This window comes from Neovison vison, chromosome 6 (assembly GCF_020171115.1).
Source record: "Neovison vison isolate M4711 chromosome 6, ASM_NN_V1, whole genome shotgun sequence".
In the NCBI taxonomy this organism is placed as follows: domain Eukaryota; kingdom Metazoa; phylum Chordata; class Mammalia; order Carnivora; family Mustelidae; genus Neogale; species Neogale vison.
The window spans coordinates 107696178-107709812 of NC_058096.1; the positions used below are offsets into that span (position 1 = coordinate 107696178).

Genomic DNA, 13635 nt, shown 5'->3' on the forward strand with positions numbered 1-13635 from the left:
GTTTTTCATGAGCATTCATTTAGTTTTCATGGGAACAATAGCTCTTTATTTTTCACTCTATTCCATCAGTTCACCTACTGTTTAATTAAGTTTTTAAAGTCCAATAATGTTACAGTGGCATGAGCAGGTTTAGAAATGAACACAGATAGCTTGCTATAAGTGTTGGCATTCTAGATGACTGCCATTTAGCCATGGGAATTCACTGTGTCCTGGGCTTCTGTCAGTGAGCTTTACAGAGGAGATGAGGACTTGAATTCTGTGTGTTTGTTAGGTAGAGGTCAGGTAAAGTGCTTCTACTGTTTTATGATCTTTAATGAAAAGTGTTTTCTACTACCTCTTTTCTTCTTTTGGTCTTAGAGAATATTTTAATATGCACAAAGGGTAAAAAAAGAGTAGTATTGAAGAATGATGAATGCTGGCAATAGGAGAGCTCTATACACACGATTAAGTTGGATTTCTTGTAGGATCTAGTTATTTCCTTTGAAGGTCTTTGGGAACTAGTTAAAACAAATTAGGGATGAAGAAGTAGAAGATTGGGTCAATTTTGGTATATGGAAAGAGAAGAAATTCTCTTGAAGTATGTTCAGATTTAGATTTTATGGCTATTACAGATTTATACGTTACTTGTGGCTTTTCTTTCCTATTTAGCACATGATTTTTAAGCCCAGAATATGCTGAGATCTGCCCTAAGCAAAGTATGCTTTGATAGATAGATGAATAAAAGAAATAGGTATAATTCATTGCAGTGTTTGCAATAACTAGGGTTCAAGTTGTCTTAGTTGATAAGCTATTTATTATCATTAATAATAATTCCTTGCATTTTTGTAACATTTGATAGTTTTCACATTTTTCATAGGCATTTTCTTACTTAAGCTCTGTGCCAACTCTGTGAAGTTTATATGAAAACTGATAGTCTCATTTCATATTTCTTGCCTAGGGTTATTTGCTTTATAAGGACCTACTCCAATTTTTTTTTAAACTAAGTTGACAATGCCAACCACATGTGATTTTATGTGACTCTGTAAATGAAATTAGATGTACTGCTAATTTGATGGTTTCTCCCAACAATAGATAAAGTAGACTTCAAGTGTAGGGGAAAACAGAATTTTTCCTTAAATATTAAGGCATTCAAGAGCCCTTTGGAGGAGTGCAGTATGGAGAGCTCTGATCTTTTTTTTTTTTTTTTAAACCTCTCTTGCTTCTATTTAGGTCCTTCTGTTCTTTCCATATAACTTTATAATTCAAGTGTTTGGAAGAGGTTTATTTTTATTTTTACCAAATGCCCTTTTCCAGAAGTGTCCAGAATAATCTGGGATATGGAATGTTTAGTTACCCCAGCAGAAGAAGCCTCTCTCATAAGATTCTGGTTTCTTCTTTACACAGAAATTCTGCATTTTCTGAATTTAGTCTAAATTGCATGATGGCAGGTTTGTTACTACAGTACCATAAACATAGAATGTAAATAGAATGTAAAAAGACAGCAGTAAGAATTGACAAATATCTTTGTGAAGTTAAAACCAGAGTATATTTTATATACTGTCCCAACACCTCCCTGCCGTGCTTACCATATAAAGGGACATTATAAAGATAACAAATACATTGTAAAAATGAAGGGGAAAAGTTCAGAGTGTTTTTATTAACACAGTCCCAAGGGATGTAAACCTCATACATATTTCAGGAATGACCAAGCTTGATAATTGGGCCCCCCGTGTTGCAGCTAGTTTTTAATACACAGGGCCCATAGGAAAGCAGAATCCTGTTTGGGTTTTTAATCTTTAAGTTTTTCTTCCTCTCTTTATTTCCTCCCTTAATCTTACTTACCCTTATTCTTTATCATATTCCCTCATTCTCCTATTCTTACTCTCCTTGAGTTATAAGAATACTTAAAAATGCAAAGTCTGAACTTTGTTAGATCTGAAAGCAGTAGTGAGTGTCCATAAGTATGGGTGGATCAGAACTGTGTACAGTTTGGATCTCAAAGCACAGATTATAAAAGATCCCAGCAGGTGCTATTCAGACACTGTTCTGTGCCTGGAAGGCAAGCGGCCCAGATTCACAGGGCTTCTTTGTGAGGCTGATGTGGAATTTCTGTCCTTGACCTCTTAACTTACTTTCATTCCATCTCTTGCCTCCATATATGACCTAAGGTAGTGGTGTGTGTGTATACCGAACATTGTTGCCTAAAGACAGTTTATGTACACAGAAAAATATTCTTAGAAATATTCCCTTTGGATGGGCAAAAGTCCTACATAGTATTATTCCCTAGATCTGAGAATGAATGTCTTAGGTTCTTTCTGATAACTAGATTTACCCTTATACTATATGTTAACTAACTAGAAGCAAATGTGGAAGCTATTCAGATAGATGATTGTCAGATGCCTCCTGGGTGCAAGGCACCAGGCTTGGTACTTCGGGAGTGTTAGTTCACTTATGATCTTAGCCCTTAGAAAGGACAGTCTATTAGTGGAAGTAAGACATACCTACCACCAAAGAATAGCGTGTGAGTAGTTAAGGGAAGCACAAACAATTGCTGGGTGAGTTCAGAGAACTCCAGATTGTGCAGATATGGTGACTTTCTTTCCCCGTAAACAGTTAATTTTTGTAGGCATGCCTTCTTACACTTGAATTTTTTATTTCATTGTTTTCAAGTGGATACAATAATGAACTGTACACAAAATAAGCATTTCCTAGGAGAAGCCTTAGAGGAATTTCTTTTAATTATTAGATAATAAGTTTTAATAAATATTTGAATGCCTCCTAGAGAAAATCGGAATTGATTAAGGCAAGATCCTTTCCTTTGAATAACTTAATCTAGTAGAGATTTGAACTGTTTGCTTTTAGCATATCAAATGTTGACGATTGAAAATAATTTTCTTTTTTTTTTTCTTAAATAGTTTAAATATTTACTCTGTAATTTTGTTTGCACTGTTAATTTGCCTAGGAAACCTTTTCTTTGTGGATAATATAAATGTAAATTCAGCCAAATTCTTAATTAATAAATTTTGATTTTTGAAATTTTAAAGCTGCTTTAAAAGTGATATTCTCTGTTACCTTACATACAGAAAACAGCAAGAAATACAGGTTTAGAATGAGACAGATGAAAGATCTTTGATTTGTTCGGAGAGATAAATATTATTTATGGATTTTTTTTACTTATTAACAGCTTCTATATTATGCTTCCTTGTAGATCTTGGTTTTTTTCTTCATCCTTAGTATATAATTCAGTGCCCCGCATCTACTACATGCTCAATAAATACATATGAATATAACTTCATCCTTTGATTCTTTTGATTTTTGCTACCTCCCAAGTCTTTGAAAACAAGCTGATACTAAATACATATTTTTCTACTCCTTTCATTTCTTCCACCTGATTTTACAAATTCCCTTTCTTTAGATCAGAATCAAGCTTTGAGACTTTGTCTGGGTAGTACTAGTGTTGGAGGTCAGTATGGAGCCATCTCTGCCCTCAGTATCAACAATGACTGCTCAAGACTTCTCTGTGGCTTTGCTAAAGGACAGGTAAATGTGAACTTTATTTTATCCATAAGACAACGTTAAAATCAATTTAAAAAAGCCTAGTATCTCTCTACTACCTGACACCTGTCAAAATGGCTAAAATTAACAACACAGGAAACCACAGATGTGGTGAGGATGTGGAGAAAGGCAAATCCTCTTACATGTTGATGGGAATGCAGTCTCGTGTAGACACTCTGGAAAACAGGATGGAGGTTCCTCAAAGAGTTAAAAATAGAACTGTGCTATGATCTAGCAATTGCAATAGTAGGTGTTTATGCAAAGGACACAAAAATACTGATTCGAAGGGGTTGATATGCCCCAATGTTTATAGTAGCATTATTATTATTTTTTTAAGATTTTACTTTATTTATTTGACTGAGAGAGAGAGCGCAAGCAGGCAGAGAAGCAGGCAGAGAGAGAAGGGAAACAGGCTCCCTGCTGCGCAGAGAGCCCGATGCGGGGCTCCATCCCAGGACCTTGAGATCATGACCTGAGCTGAAGGCAGAGGCTTAACCCGCTGAGCCACTCAGGTGCCCTATAGTAGCATTATTAACAATAGCCAAACAATGGAGATAGCCCAAATGTCCACTGATTGATGAATGGTTAAAGAAGATGTGGGTTAAAGAAGAAGATTTATACACACACACACACACACACACAGAAGAATATTACTCAACCATCAGAAAGTGTGAAATCTTGCCATTTGCAACTACATCGATGGAGCTACAGTGTATTCTAAGTGAAATAAGTCAGAAAGACAAATACCATCTGATTTCATTCATATGTGGAATTTAAGAAACAAAACATGAACATATGGGAAGGGGAAAAAGGGAAGCAAACCGTAAGAGACCATTTTTGAAAATATTTATTAGCACATGAGCAGGGAGGAACGGGGGAGAGGGACAAGCAGACTCTGTGATGAGCACGGGGCCTGATGGGGGGCTTGATCCCATGACCCAAGATCATGATCTGGGAAGAGTCAGACACCCAATTGAATGAGCCACCGAGGCACCCTTAAGAGACTCTTAACAACAGAGAACAAACTGAGGGCTGCTGGAGGGGAGGTGGGTGGGGGATGGGCTAAATGGATGGTTGGTTGGTATTAAGAAGGGCACTTGTTATGATGAGCACTGGGTGTTAACATGTAAGTGACGAATCATTGAATACTATTCCTGAAACCTGTATTATACTATATGTTAACTAACTAGAATTTAAATAGAAATCTGGAGGAAAAAAATGGAAGTGGGATAACACTGGAGATAGGAGAAAAGCAGGGGTGGGACAGATGAGGGCACTAAGTATGTAGTAAGCAATTGTTTAGGTGAAATGCAAACGCAGCTATTACAGTCCATTTGTTGATATTTGGGAATTCACTGCATTGAGTTCTGTACATGAGTATCTGGATATGAAAATAAACTTGCATTAAATTTACCCAGTCTGATTAATTAAAAAATATTTCTAGATCAGTATCTCAAAGACCAAAAATTGTAGTGACATGTCTGTAGAGCTAACCTGAAATTGCTTGGTCTTTTATTCAGTTTTTAATAATTGTTATCAACTGAGCCAGAATTTGTGATTTTTAATATCTTAATTTATGAGTCTAGGTAAATAAATAGCTTTTATAAACCAACCAGGCTATTATGTCAAAATTTAATTCCTTATAGTAGCATAGGTAATTGTTGCTGGTTTTTGAATATACTGTATTCTGCTTTCCCTATTCTCATTACTGTGTTCCTGGATAACTCTTAGAATTGCTTTCTACTTCTGAAACTGGCAATAAGTTTTGGCTTTTCTCGTGTGACTTATACATCACTAGTTGGTTTGGCAGTGAGCCTTTCTTATAATTTTTACCATTGCTAAAGAGATTGACTCATTGAAGAAATTGTTTACTTCTTGGTATAAGAACAATGTTTAAAATCCGAAGGGAAAAGTAGGTTGGGCAGGATGAAGGGAAGATGAAGAAGATGGGATCAAGGCCCTGTGCTTTAATGAAGCTGCGGCCTTTGGTTATGTTTCAACTTCATAGTTTTTTGCCTGCAATGTTTATAGACCAGGGATGGATTATTTCTCCACAAGGCAGGACACTTAAGTCCAAAAAAGAGCAATAGTTTGGTGTTTGAAGCATTGAGTTGTCTTCTAGATCACAATGTGGGATTTGGCCAGCGGAAAACTTCTACGATCAATAACAGATGCTCATCCTCCAGGAACAGCAATATTGCATATTAAGGTAATACTTGGGTTTTTTTCCTTGTCTAATACTTTTTATTATGTTTGTGTGTGCATTTTTAAGCACATTTCTTTAAAAACGGAATCCTTGAAACTGAAGTTTTCTTTGATTGGCCCCATTGGGTGCGTTGCAGGTTAGAACTGGAGATGGGCTGGCTACCTTGGTAATATTCAGCTGCACGTTGGGTTGACATCTAATAGAACAGCAGAAAGAGTAAACCCATGTGGTTCTAGACCAGAGGTTGGCAGCAGTATCCTCCTGGAAAAATCATACGGAGATTTAAAAAGGCCTTTTTACCTTTTGTTTAGTCCACCGACATTGCTCTGTCACACTTTGTTGGGAGTTTCCTGAGATTCAAGACGCCAGCTGTGAAAGCACAGAGGTTTGCACTATGTTTAGAAACAGAGCTGTTGGTTTATTTTCTTTCAGGCCTCTAAGGGAAAAGAATTACGATTTGAGTCTTGGCATTCTCCGTACAGGTCTGAGAAAAATAAGCCAGCTTAGGTAACATTTCATTTATAAATACAATGTGAACTTTGGTTTTTGTATACTGTCAGGCCCATGTTCAGAAGCATAAAAGGTAAAGGACTGTAACTAGGGAAGTCTAAAATCAGATCTTGTAGATTTTAATCATGTACACATTTGGTTGCTTAGCCATGCAGACCTCTCTTATCCATACATATGCTTTTTAAAGTCTGTAAGCATCTGGAGTTTATGTGCCTGCTTCTAGGTTAGTTACATAAAAGTCTTTTGTGACAAAGCAGCACTGAAGCATTTAGTAACACTGAAAGCAACCAAGACAAGGAGAAATAGAATTTCCCCTGTTTCTGAACATCATGGCAGTTTTTCTTGATCTCTTTTCCTATGGCATGTTACAGTTGTTTGTGTTTATGTCTTCTCTCCTTTAATAGATGAGGGTTTTTGAAACCCAAATCTGTTTTGCATTTATTTTTGGATTATTCATGGTAGCTGCTCAATAAATGTTTAGCTGAAGGGATAACTAATTGGTTTTGTAAAAGGACAGTTCATTTATAGAAAAAGGCAAAATCCTTGAGAGAAACAGGAAACAGAAGATACAAAGGCAGAGAGGACAGAGAACGCAGCTGAGGTTAAAAGCATGGAAATGGTAGCCATTGTGTTGCTTGGGATTGGTGATAAAGCCCTCGCAGGGGCTGTGACGTTGGAGTAAGAGGTAGCAAGTGATATATATATGATTGAATACTCCAGAGTCTTGGATTGACAACAGCCACTTGCTCTTTAGTACTCTTACTCATTGTTCTCCAAATTTAACCCTACATCCCAGCAATAACAACTTGGGCTTACATCCTTAATACATGTGTGTGTATATATGTATGTATGTGTATATGTGTATTTATTTATTTAAAAAATACTATAAATGTAGTACTGTACTAATATTTAAGTACATTCCAAAACACAAAGATAAGTAGAAAGTTAATAAATAAAAATGCAAGTTCAGTTGATTTTCCTACATTCAGGTATATACTTCCGCGCCCTGGCAGTTGGTCCATGAGGCCTTTGAGAACTGAGGTGTGGGTCTTCTTTGTTGTGCCTGTGTGTGGGAAGAATAATTTTACAGTAGTCTCCAGAAGAATGATTTAACAGTAGTCAGCTGTACCTCAGCTGTCCCAGAGAGAACAAAGACATGCCATTTAGGATGGCTCACCAGTCTTTGGGGTTAGGGAGACCGGTCACTCTAACTGACTCAGGTTACTCAGTTTTGTATACCTCATAAGCCCTTAGGACCATCGGTCACTGTGACTGTTAGTTGTTATTTGGAGTTTTCCAGAGTAGATAATAACTGAAGTATACTCTGTCAAGTAAGATCAGGAGGCAGCACATGTTTGGAATCGTTCCATAAAAAGTATTTAAACTATTTTAAATATAGTGCACTAATTCTTCAGTTAGGCAGAAAACGTATTCAAGTTTATTTCCCAAAGATAGCAAATATCTTTTACTATGTCTTTGTTCTTGAAAACTAGGCAACTGCAAATGTATCTAGTAGACCCTATTCAGTTTACTAGCAGCTTAGAAAAAGTTACTGTTAAGAACCCAAGTGGAACTTTAGGGCTTTTTCTGAGATATAGTTTGTATTTCTCTTTGATCCTGATGAAAGGTGGGTTTGCTTTTTAAAGTCTCAGGCTTTTAAAGATATTGAGCCATTTTTATTCTGAATATGGGTAAGTTTGTATATTTAGAATGATGTACTAAATCTAGGTGATTTCAAATGCTATTTAATGTGGTTTTTTTTTTAGATTTTTAAGACATTATGATTTTTTCCCTTTTTAATAGTTGACTGATTGTTGAAACATCTCTAAGAAAGTGAATTTCTTCTCTGTTCAGTTTACAGATGATCCAACTCTTGCAATTTGCAATGACAGCGGAGGCTCTGTTTTTGAACTGACTTTTAAGTAAGAGACTAAAGAACATTTGTTGACAAATGAAATGAAAAGACTAGCTGTGGTTTAATGACTTGATGTTGAACATGAAGCAGTCTGGAAAACCCATGTGATTAAAAATAGGTGATGGCTGTATATTATGACTTGGAGAGGCTTATAGAACATTTGGAGATCCAGGTCTGTCCACCCAGAATTCTTTCTCAGTAGGTCTGAGTTGGAATTCTGAACTCCTGCTCCCCAGGGAATTCATACGAGATGTCGGTCTTGGGAACCATGATTCTGGAGTGTGTCACTAATTTCAGTTTAGGCCCCAGGCCCAGTTGATTATAACCCTAACGGTGTAGAAAGGTTTTTATTGCCTAGGAATTGCCCTGTTTCTCTATAAGAACAAAGACTGTCTAGTGTCTAGATACATGGGCGGATATTTATAAAGGAGAGGTTTTTTGTTGTTGTTGTTGTTTTTAACAATTTGAACATAAAATTCAATGCACATTGTGTTTCCATAAGTTCTCAAAGTCAGGACTGTGTTTCTTATATTTCTCATTCTTTCTCACATTGCTAAGCCCAAAGTAATTGCTTACAAATTACTATTCTGCTAATGTTTAGTGAGCATCTCCTATGTGTAGGCATTGTTCTAGGCATCAGACTTGGAGCGGTGAACCAAAGTACTACTCTAGTAGAACTTATAGGGGCACCTGTGTGGCTCAGTCGTTAAGCATCTGCCTTCAGCTTGGGTCATGCATGATCCCAGGGTCCTGGGATTGAGCCACTCATCAGGCTTTCTCAGAAGGAAGCCCGCTTCTCCCTCTCCCACTCCCCCTGCTTCTATTCCTTCTCTTGCTCTATCTCTCTCTGTCAAATAAATAAAATCTTAAAAAAAAAAAAAAGAATTCTCATTGGGGTGGGGGTAGGGACACAGTACTAAACAATACATAAATGAGATAACTTCAGATAGTTACAAGTGCTTTGAAGAAAATAAGACCAGTCAGCTTGCTGGAGTGCACTTGAGGATAATTCAGGAAGGTGACATGTGAGCAAAGACCTGAGTGATAATCTGGTCAACAAATGCAAAGGTCTAGAAGTGTTCTAGGTGGAGGGATGTTCAAGCACAAAGGTGTTGAAGTGGGCACGGAAAGAAGGCAGTTGTGGCTGGAGTGTGACTTTGATAGTAGTGGGAAAAGAGTGAAGGCAGGAGTCAAATCATATAGGACCTTTGAAAACATGGTAAGGAGTTTGGATTTTATTTTATGTATAGTGGCAAGCCATTGGAGTGTTTTTAGGAGAAGACTGATAAATCTGACATTACAAAGAACCTACTGATGTCCTATGGAGTTGGATTATTGAGGCAAGAATAGGAGTTAGGAGGCTATTGTAGTGGTCCATGCTAGAGATGGTAGTGCCTTGAATTATTACTAAATCAATTCTGAATTTTTTGGTTACCTTTGCAGGAGAGTGATGGGAGTGAGAACATGTGAGTCTAGGTGTCTATTCAGTGGTTCCAAGGGTGAAGTTTGCTGTATTGAGCCTCTCCATTCGAAGCCTGAGTTGAAAGATCATCCCATCACACAGTTTTCCTTATTGGCCATGGCTTCCTTAACAAAGGTTGGTTGGTATATTTAGAAGGTGAAACTCCTAACTTTTAGAGGCTTTGAATACCAAAAATTTGAAAATTATAGGGTAAACATTAAAAATACATTTTTCTTCTAAAGATACTGGTCATTGGATTGAAACCATCTTTGAAAGTGTGGATGACTTTTCCCTATGGACGGGTGAGTAAACCTCTCCATCTTACTGGCAAAAAGACCATGTCAGAAGTGGGGAAATGACTTGAAAGTGGCAAATTCTGTGAGATTGTCAGAAAACGAGGTAGAATGGAAGTCAGTGCTCCAAAGATCATCATCTGGAGTTACCTTGATGTGACCAAAGCAGTATAAGCTGGTGACTAGAGAGGTACAGATCACAGGGTCTGTACTTCTTTACTTTTATTGTTTTAATTTGTTTAGGTTTATGAGAGAACAACTGTAGTATTTTACTTTGTACATACATACTTTGTACATAGATGCTACTTCTGAGCATCTATGACGCATACCCCAGTTTCCCTTTCTTTTGCTGCTTGGTTGTTTTCAGAGAGTTGTGATCTTCTAGTGTATATGTGAGGAGAGGTATTGATGGGATGAGATGGAGAATGATGGTACAGAGCCAATACTAATTGAGAGCACAGCCCCTGTGCTGAGCGAGACCACTCTTCTGTTTGTTTTTGGTATTCCATTATGTCCGGGCCTCCAGGGAAACAGATTTGCCCTTTCAGAGAGCATGGCTAGCTTAGATTGCCATTAGTGTTTTTAGGTTAGCTTCACTGGTTAACTGAGGTTTATCTTGGTGGTGTATGTTGGCATCTTTTTGTATGTTTTTACTACTATTTTTTTCCAATATAATGTTATCAAATAGAGAAGTAGAATTTCACATCGAACATTTGTATACCTACTATCTAAATTCTATGAATAACAGTTTATTGTACTTTATTAAATATGTCTCTGTCCATCCACCCATCAAATTGTTATTTTAAATGTATTTCCAATAAATTGCAAAAGTTAATACTCATTTGCCTAAATACTCAGCATGCATTACATTTAGAGTTCAATATTTGTTTCTCCTTCAGTGTAGAATTTACTTACAGTGAACTGCACAGATCTTGGTCATTTGCTGAACTTTAAAGTATATATACTTTATAACCGAAACCTCTATCAAGATACAGAACATTAGCATCAACCCAGAAAGTTCCCTCTTGATACTGCCCAGTCAGTCCCTGCTTCACTGCAATTTTAATGAGAAATTAGGAGAAGTTTTATCAAGGAACACTAGCCAGATGCTCTTTTTAATTGGTTTCCCTTTTGTCCTACTGTCTGTTAACTGTGTTGCTATATATATATATTTATATATATACAAACATATATAATATATATATATGTGTTTTTGGCCTTTTACTCACTTAGATGGATCCTTCCAGTGTTCCATTGCTGGCCTGGCACTTTGTGGCAGTACATAATTATGTGAATCCCATGCTTGCCTTCTGCAGAGGAGATGTTGTTCATTTTTTGTTGGTAAGTCCTGATATGATGCTAGATCTGTTATAAAGCCCTTTATCATAATATTTTCTTCCTGATTCATCAGCGATTTAATATTATGTCAAAATATATGCTATTATAATTCTTTGGAGAGAGAATGATTATTTAATTTTAATTTTAGGCTTTAATGATTAACATGGAAAACAATGGATCACCTCAGCTCCATGCCCCTCCATGTATTTCTCAGTTCATCTCCTTTGACTAACAAATGATTACTGGTTTGTGTGTGTAAATATGTGATTGTACCTATGTACCTTTGGCCTATGGACCAAATCTGGCCAGCTGCTTGTTTTATAAATGAAGTTTTCTTGGAACACAGTCATGGCCATTTGATTATATATGATTTGTGACTGCTTTCATGCTACAGTGGCAGAATTGAGTAGTTGTGACAGAGACTGTATTATCCACAGAATGTAGAATATTTGTTGTTTGTCCTTTTACAAAAAAAGTTTACTGACCCCTGATCAAGATTATATAATTATTAGGTCTAGGTAATGAGGAGCTACAGGTTTCTCGTAATTCAAGAGATAAAGATGTGATTAAAATGGTACTTTAGGAAGACCGGTATAGAAGTAGCAGGAAAAATAGATTATAGGTGATAGCGGGGGAAATGGAGGGTTTTGCTCTTGTGCCAAAGCAGGTATGAGGTCTTCAGACAAGGAGGCTTGGTTTCAGTGAGAGTGAGGGATGATATTTTGAAGGAAGGACAAGGCTTCTCACTGGATCTGGGAACTAAAGGATATGAATTAATCTTTTCTGACTGTACTTTAGAAGCATGAGCTATTTGATGGGCCAGGGTTACAGAGGATTTGAATATGTTGCATTAGAAGCAAAGGTGGGATTCTTAAGTGTTCTCTCAGGGAATGTCCTCTGCGCAGACAACAATCCAAGTCTGGAGTGCAGGTGAGAATTTCAGGATAGAGAATGTTGTTGAAGCTGTGAAAATCAAAAGCCAGAGCATACGTAGCCTTGGCAGGCACTCACAAGGGAAAGGAAAAAGAAAAGGAATCAAGAAAGAATGTTCCAATAAAGACACATAGAGGTAGGAGGGGAAGTGGGACAGTATGGCCCCACATAGGAGACAAAGGATAGGCTTCAGGACTAGGTCACTTCCAGGGTAATACCATTATTAAATAAAGATCAAGAGAGAAGACCACTGAGGTTAAGACCACTGAATGTGCAAGTAGTTTGTTGGTTTTGTTGTTGTTGCTGTTGTTTTAAGATTTATTTGAGAGAGAATAAAGAATGAGTGAGGGTGGGCAGGTGGGGGGGGTAGAAAGAAGTAGACTCCCCACTGAGCAGGGATCATGAGCAGAGCTGAAGGCAGACACTTAACCTGCTAAGCTACCCAGGCGCCCCCATAAGTAGTTGTTGATTAGAAACTTTTCAGAGGACTAATTATCAACAGAATGGAGGTAGAAGCTCTGTAGAGGCTTGTTAAAAAAATGTGTCAAGAAGAGCAGATTTACACCCCTAGTGTTTGGCTGCAAGAGGCATGAGAATGGTTAAATATCTGTAAAAAGCAAATCAGGGAATGGCTATATGTTTTTGTTTTTTATTTGAAGGTGGAGGAATCAGAAATATGTTAGATAGCAAAAGGAAAAGTGTCCTTAAAAGGGAGTGAATGCATATGCCAGCAAGGGAGAGGTAATATTAAGCAGTGGGGAAGGGGGTGGGATTTAGAATATGTATAAGTCAAGTGATCTTCTTTAGCAAGGACTTTAGTGAATCAGAAGAGAATAGGTAATGTTGGCATTGTTTTTTGTTTGTGAAACCCTTTCAGTATATGCCAAATAGGTAACAAATTTGGTGTTCATTTTCATTTTTCAACTGAAGAAACTGAGAAGGAATAAGTGATTGGCCCTTGGTCACGCAGCTGTGACAGTGGAACTGAACCATGTGAGTCTAGATCACGTGCTCCTTCTACTGGCCTGTCATTCCTTCCAGGGGGAGTGCTCTGCTGAAGTGAAGATGAGAGTATGCGAAGGGTCTGCGTTAGGAGGTCTCGTGTGTTCAGGTATCTGGTGAGGTCAGCAGACTTTATTCAGGTATCTGGTGAGGCCAGTATGACTTTATCATATCATGTGGTCAGTCCCATTTTATGCTTTAACTCTAGCTGAGTGCGGTCACTGATGGGATGGAGGTCATTTGTTCTGAATTATAGTAGAGTGAACACATGTTACAGGACTGACAGCACTGAGCAGGTGTGCCTTGCATTTTGGTACAAATCATGGTATGAATGATTTTTTTCATTTATGTAATAGTTTCTTTAATAGCCAATATTTTGGGCTTATCTGTACTGTGATGGAAGTCATTTTCCAGGTAGACTATAACTAAGTATCTCCAAAAC

General features: G+C 37.4%; 1 protein-coding gene across 4 annotated transcripts in view; it reads left to right on the forward strand.

Annotated features, from left to right (window-relative positions):
• VPS8 (VPS8 subunit of CORVET complex) overlaps positions 1–13635 on the forward strand; it is a 254482-nt gene that overhangs the window by 32570 nt on the left and 208277 nt on the right. For all 4 annotated transcript variants that reach the window (XM_044251922.1, XM_044251925.1, XM_044251923.1 and 1 more), the window contains 6 exons: positions 3395–3519; positions 5657–5743; positions 8105–8172; positions 9609–9762; positions 9870–9929; positions 11154–11261. In XM_044251922.1, the coding sequence (XP_044107857.1) occupies positions 3395–3519; positions 5657–5743; positions 8105–8172; positions 9609–9762; positions 9870–9929; positions 11154–11261 (602 nt within the window). The remainder of the gene's footprint in view (positions 1–3394; positions 3520–5656; positions 5744–8104; positions 8173–9608; positions 9763–9869; positions 9930–11153; positions 11262–13635) is intronic.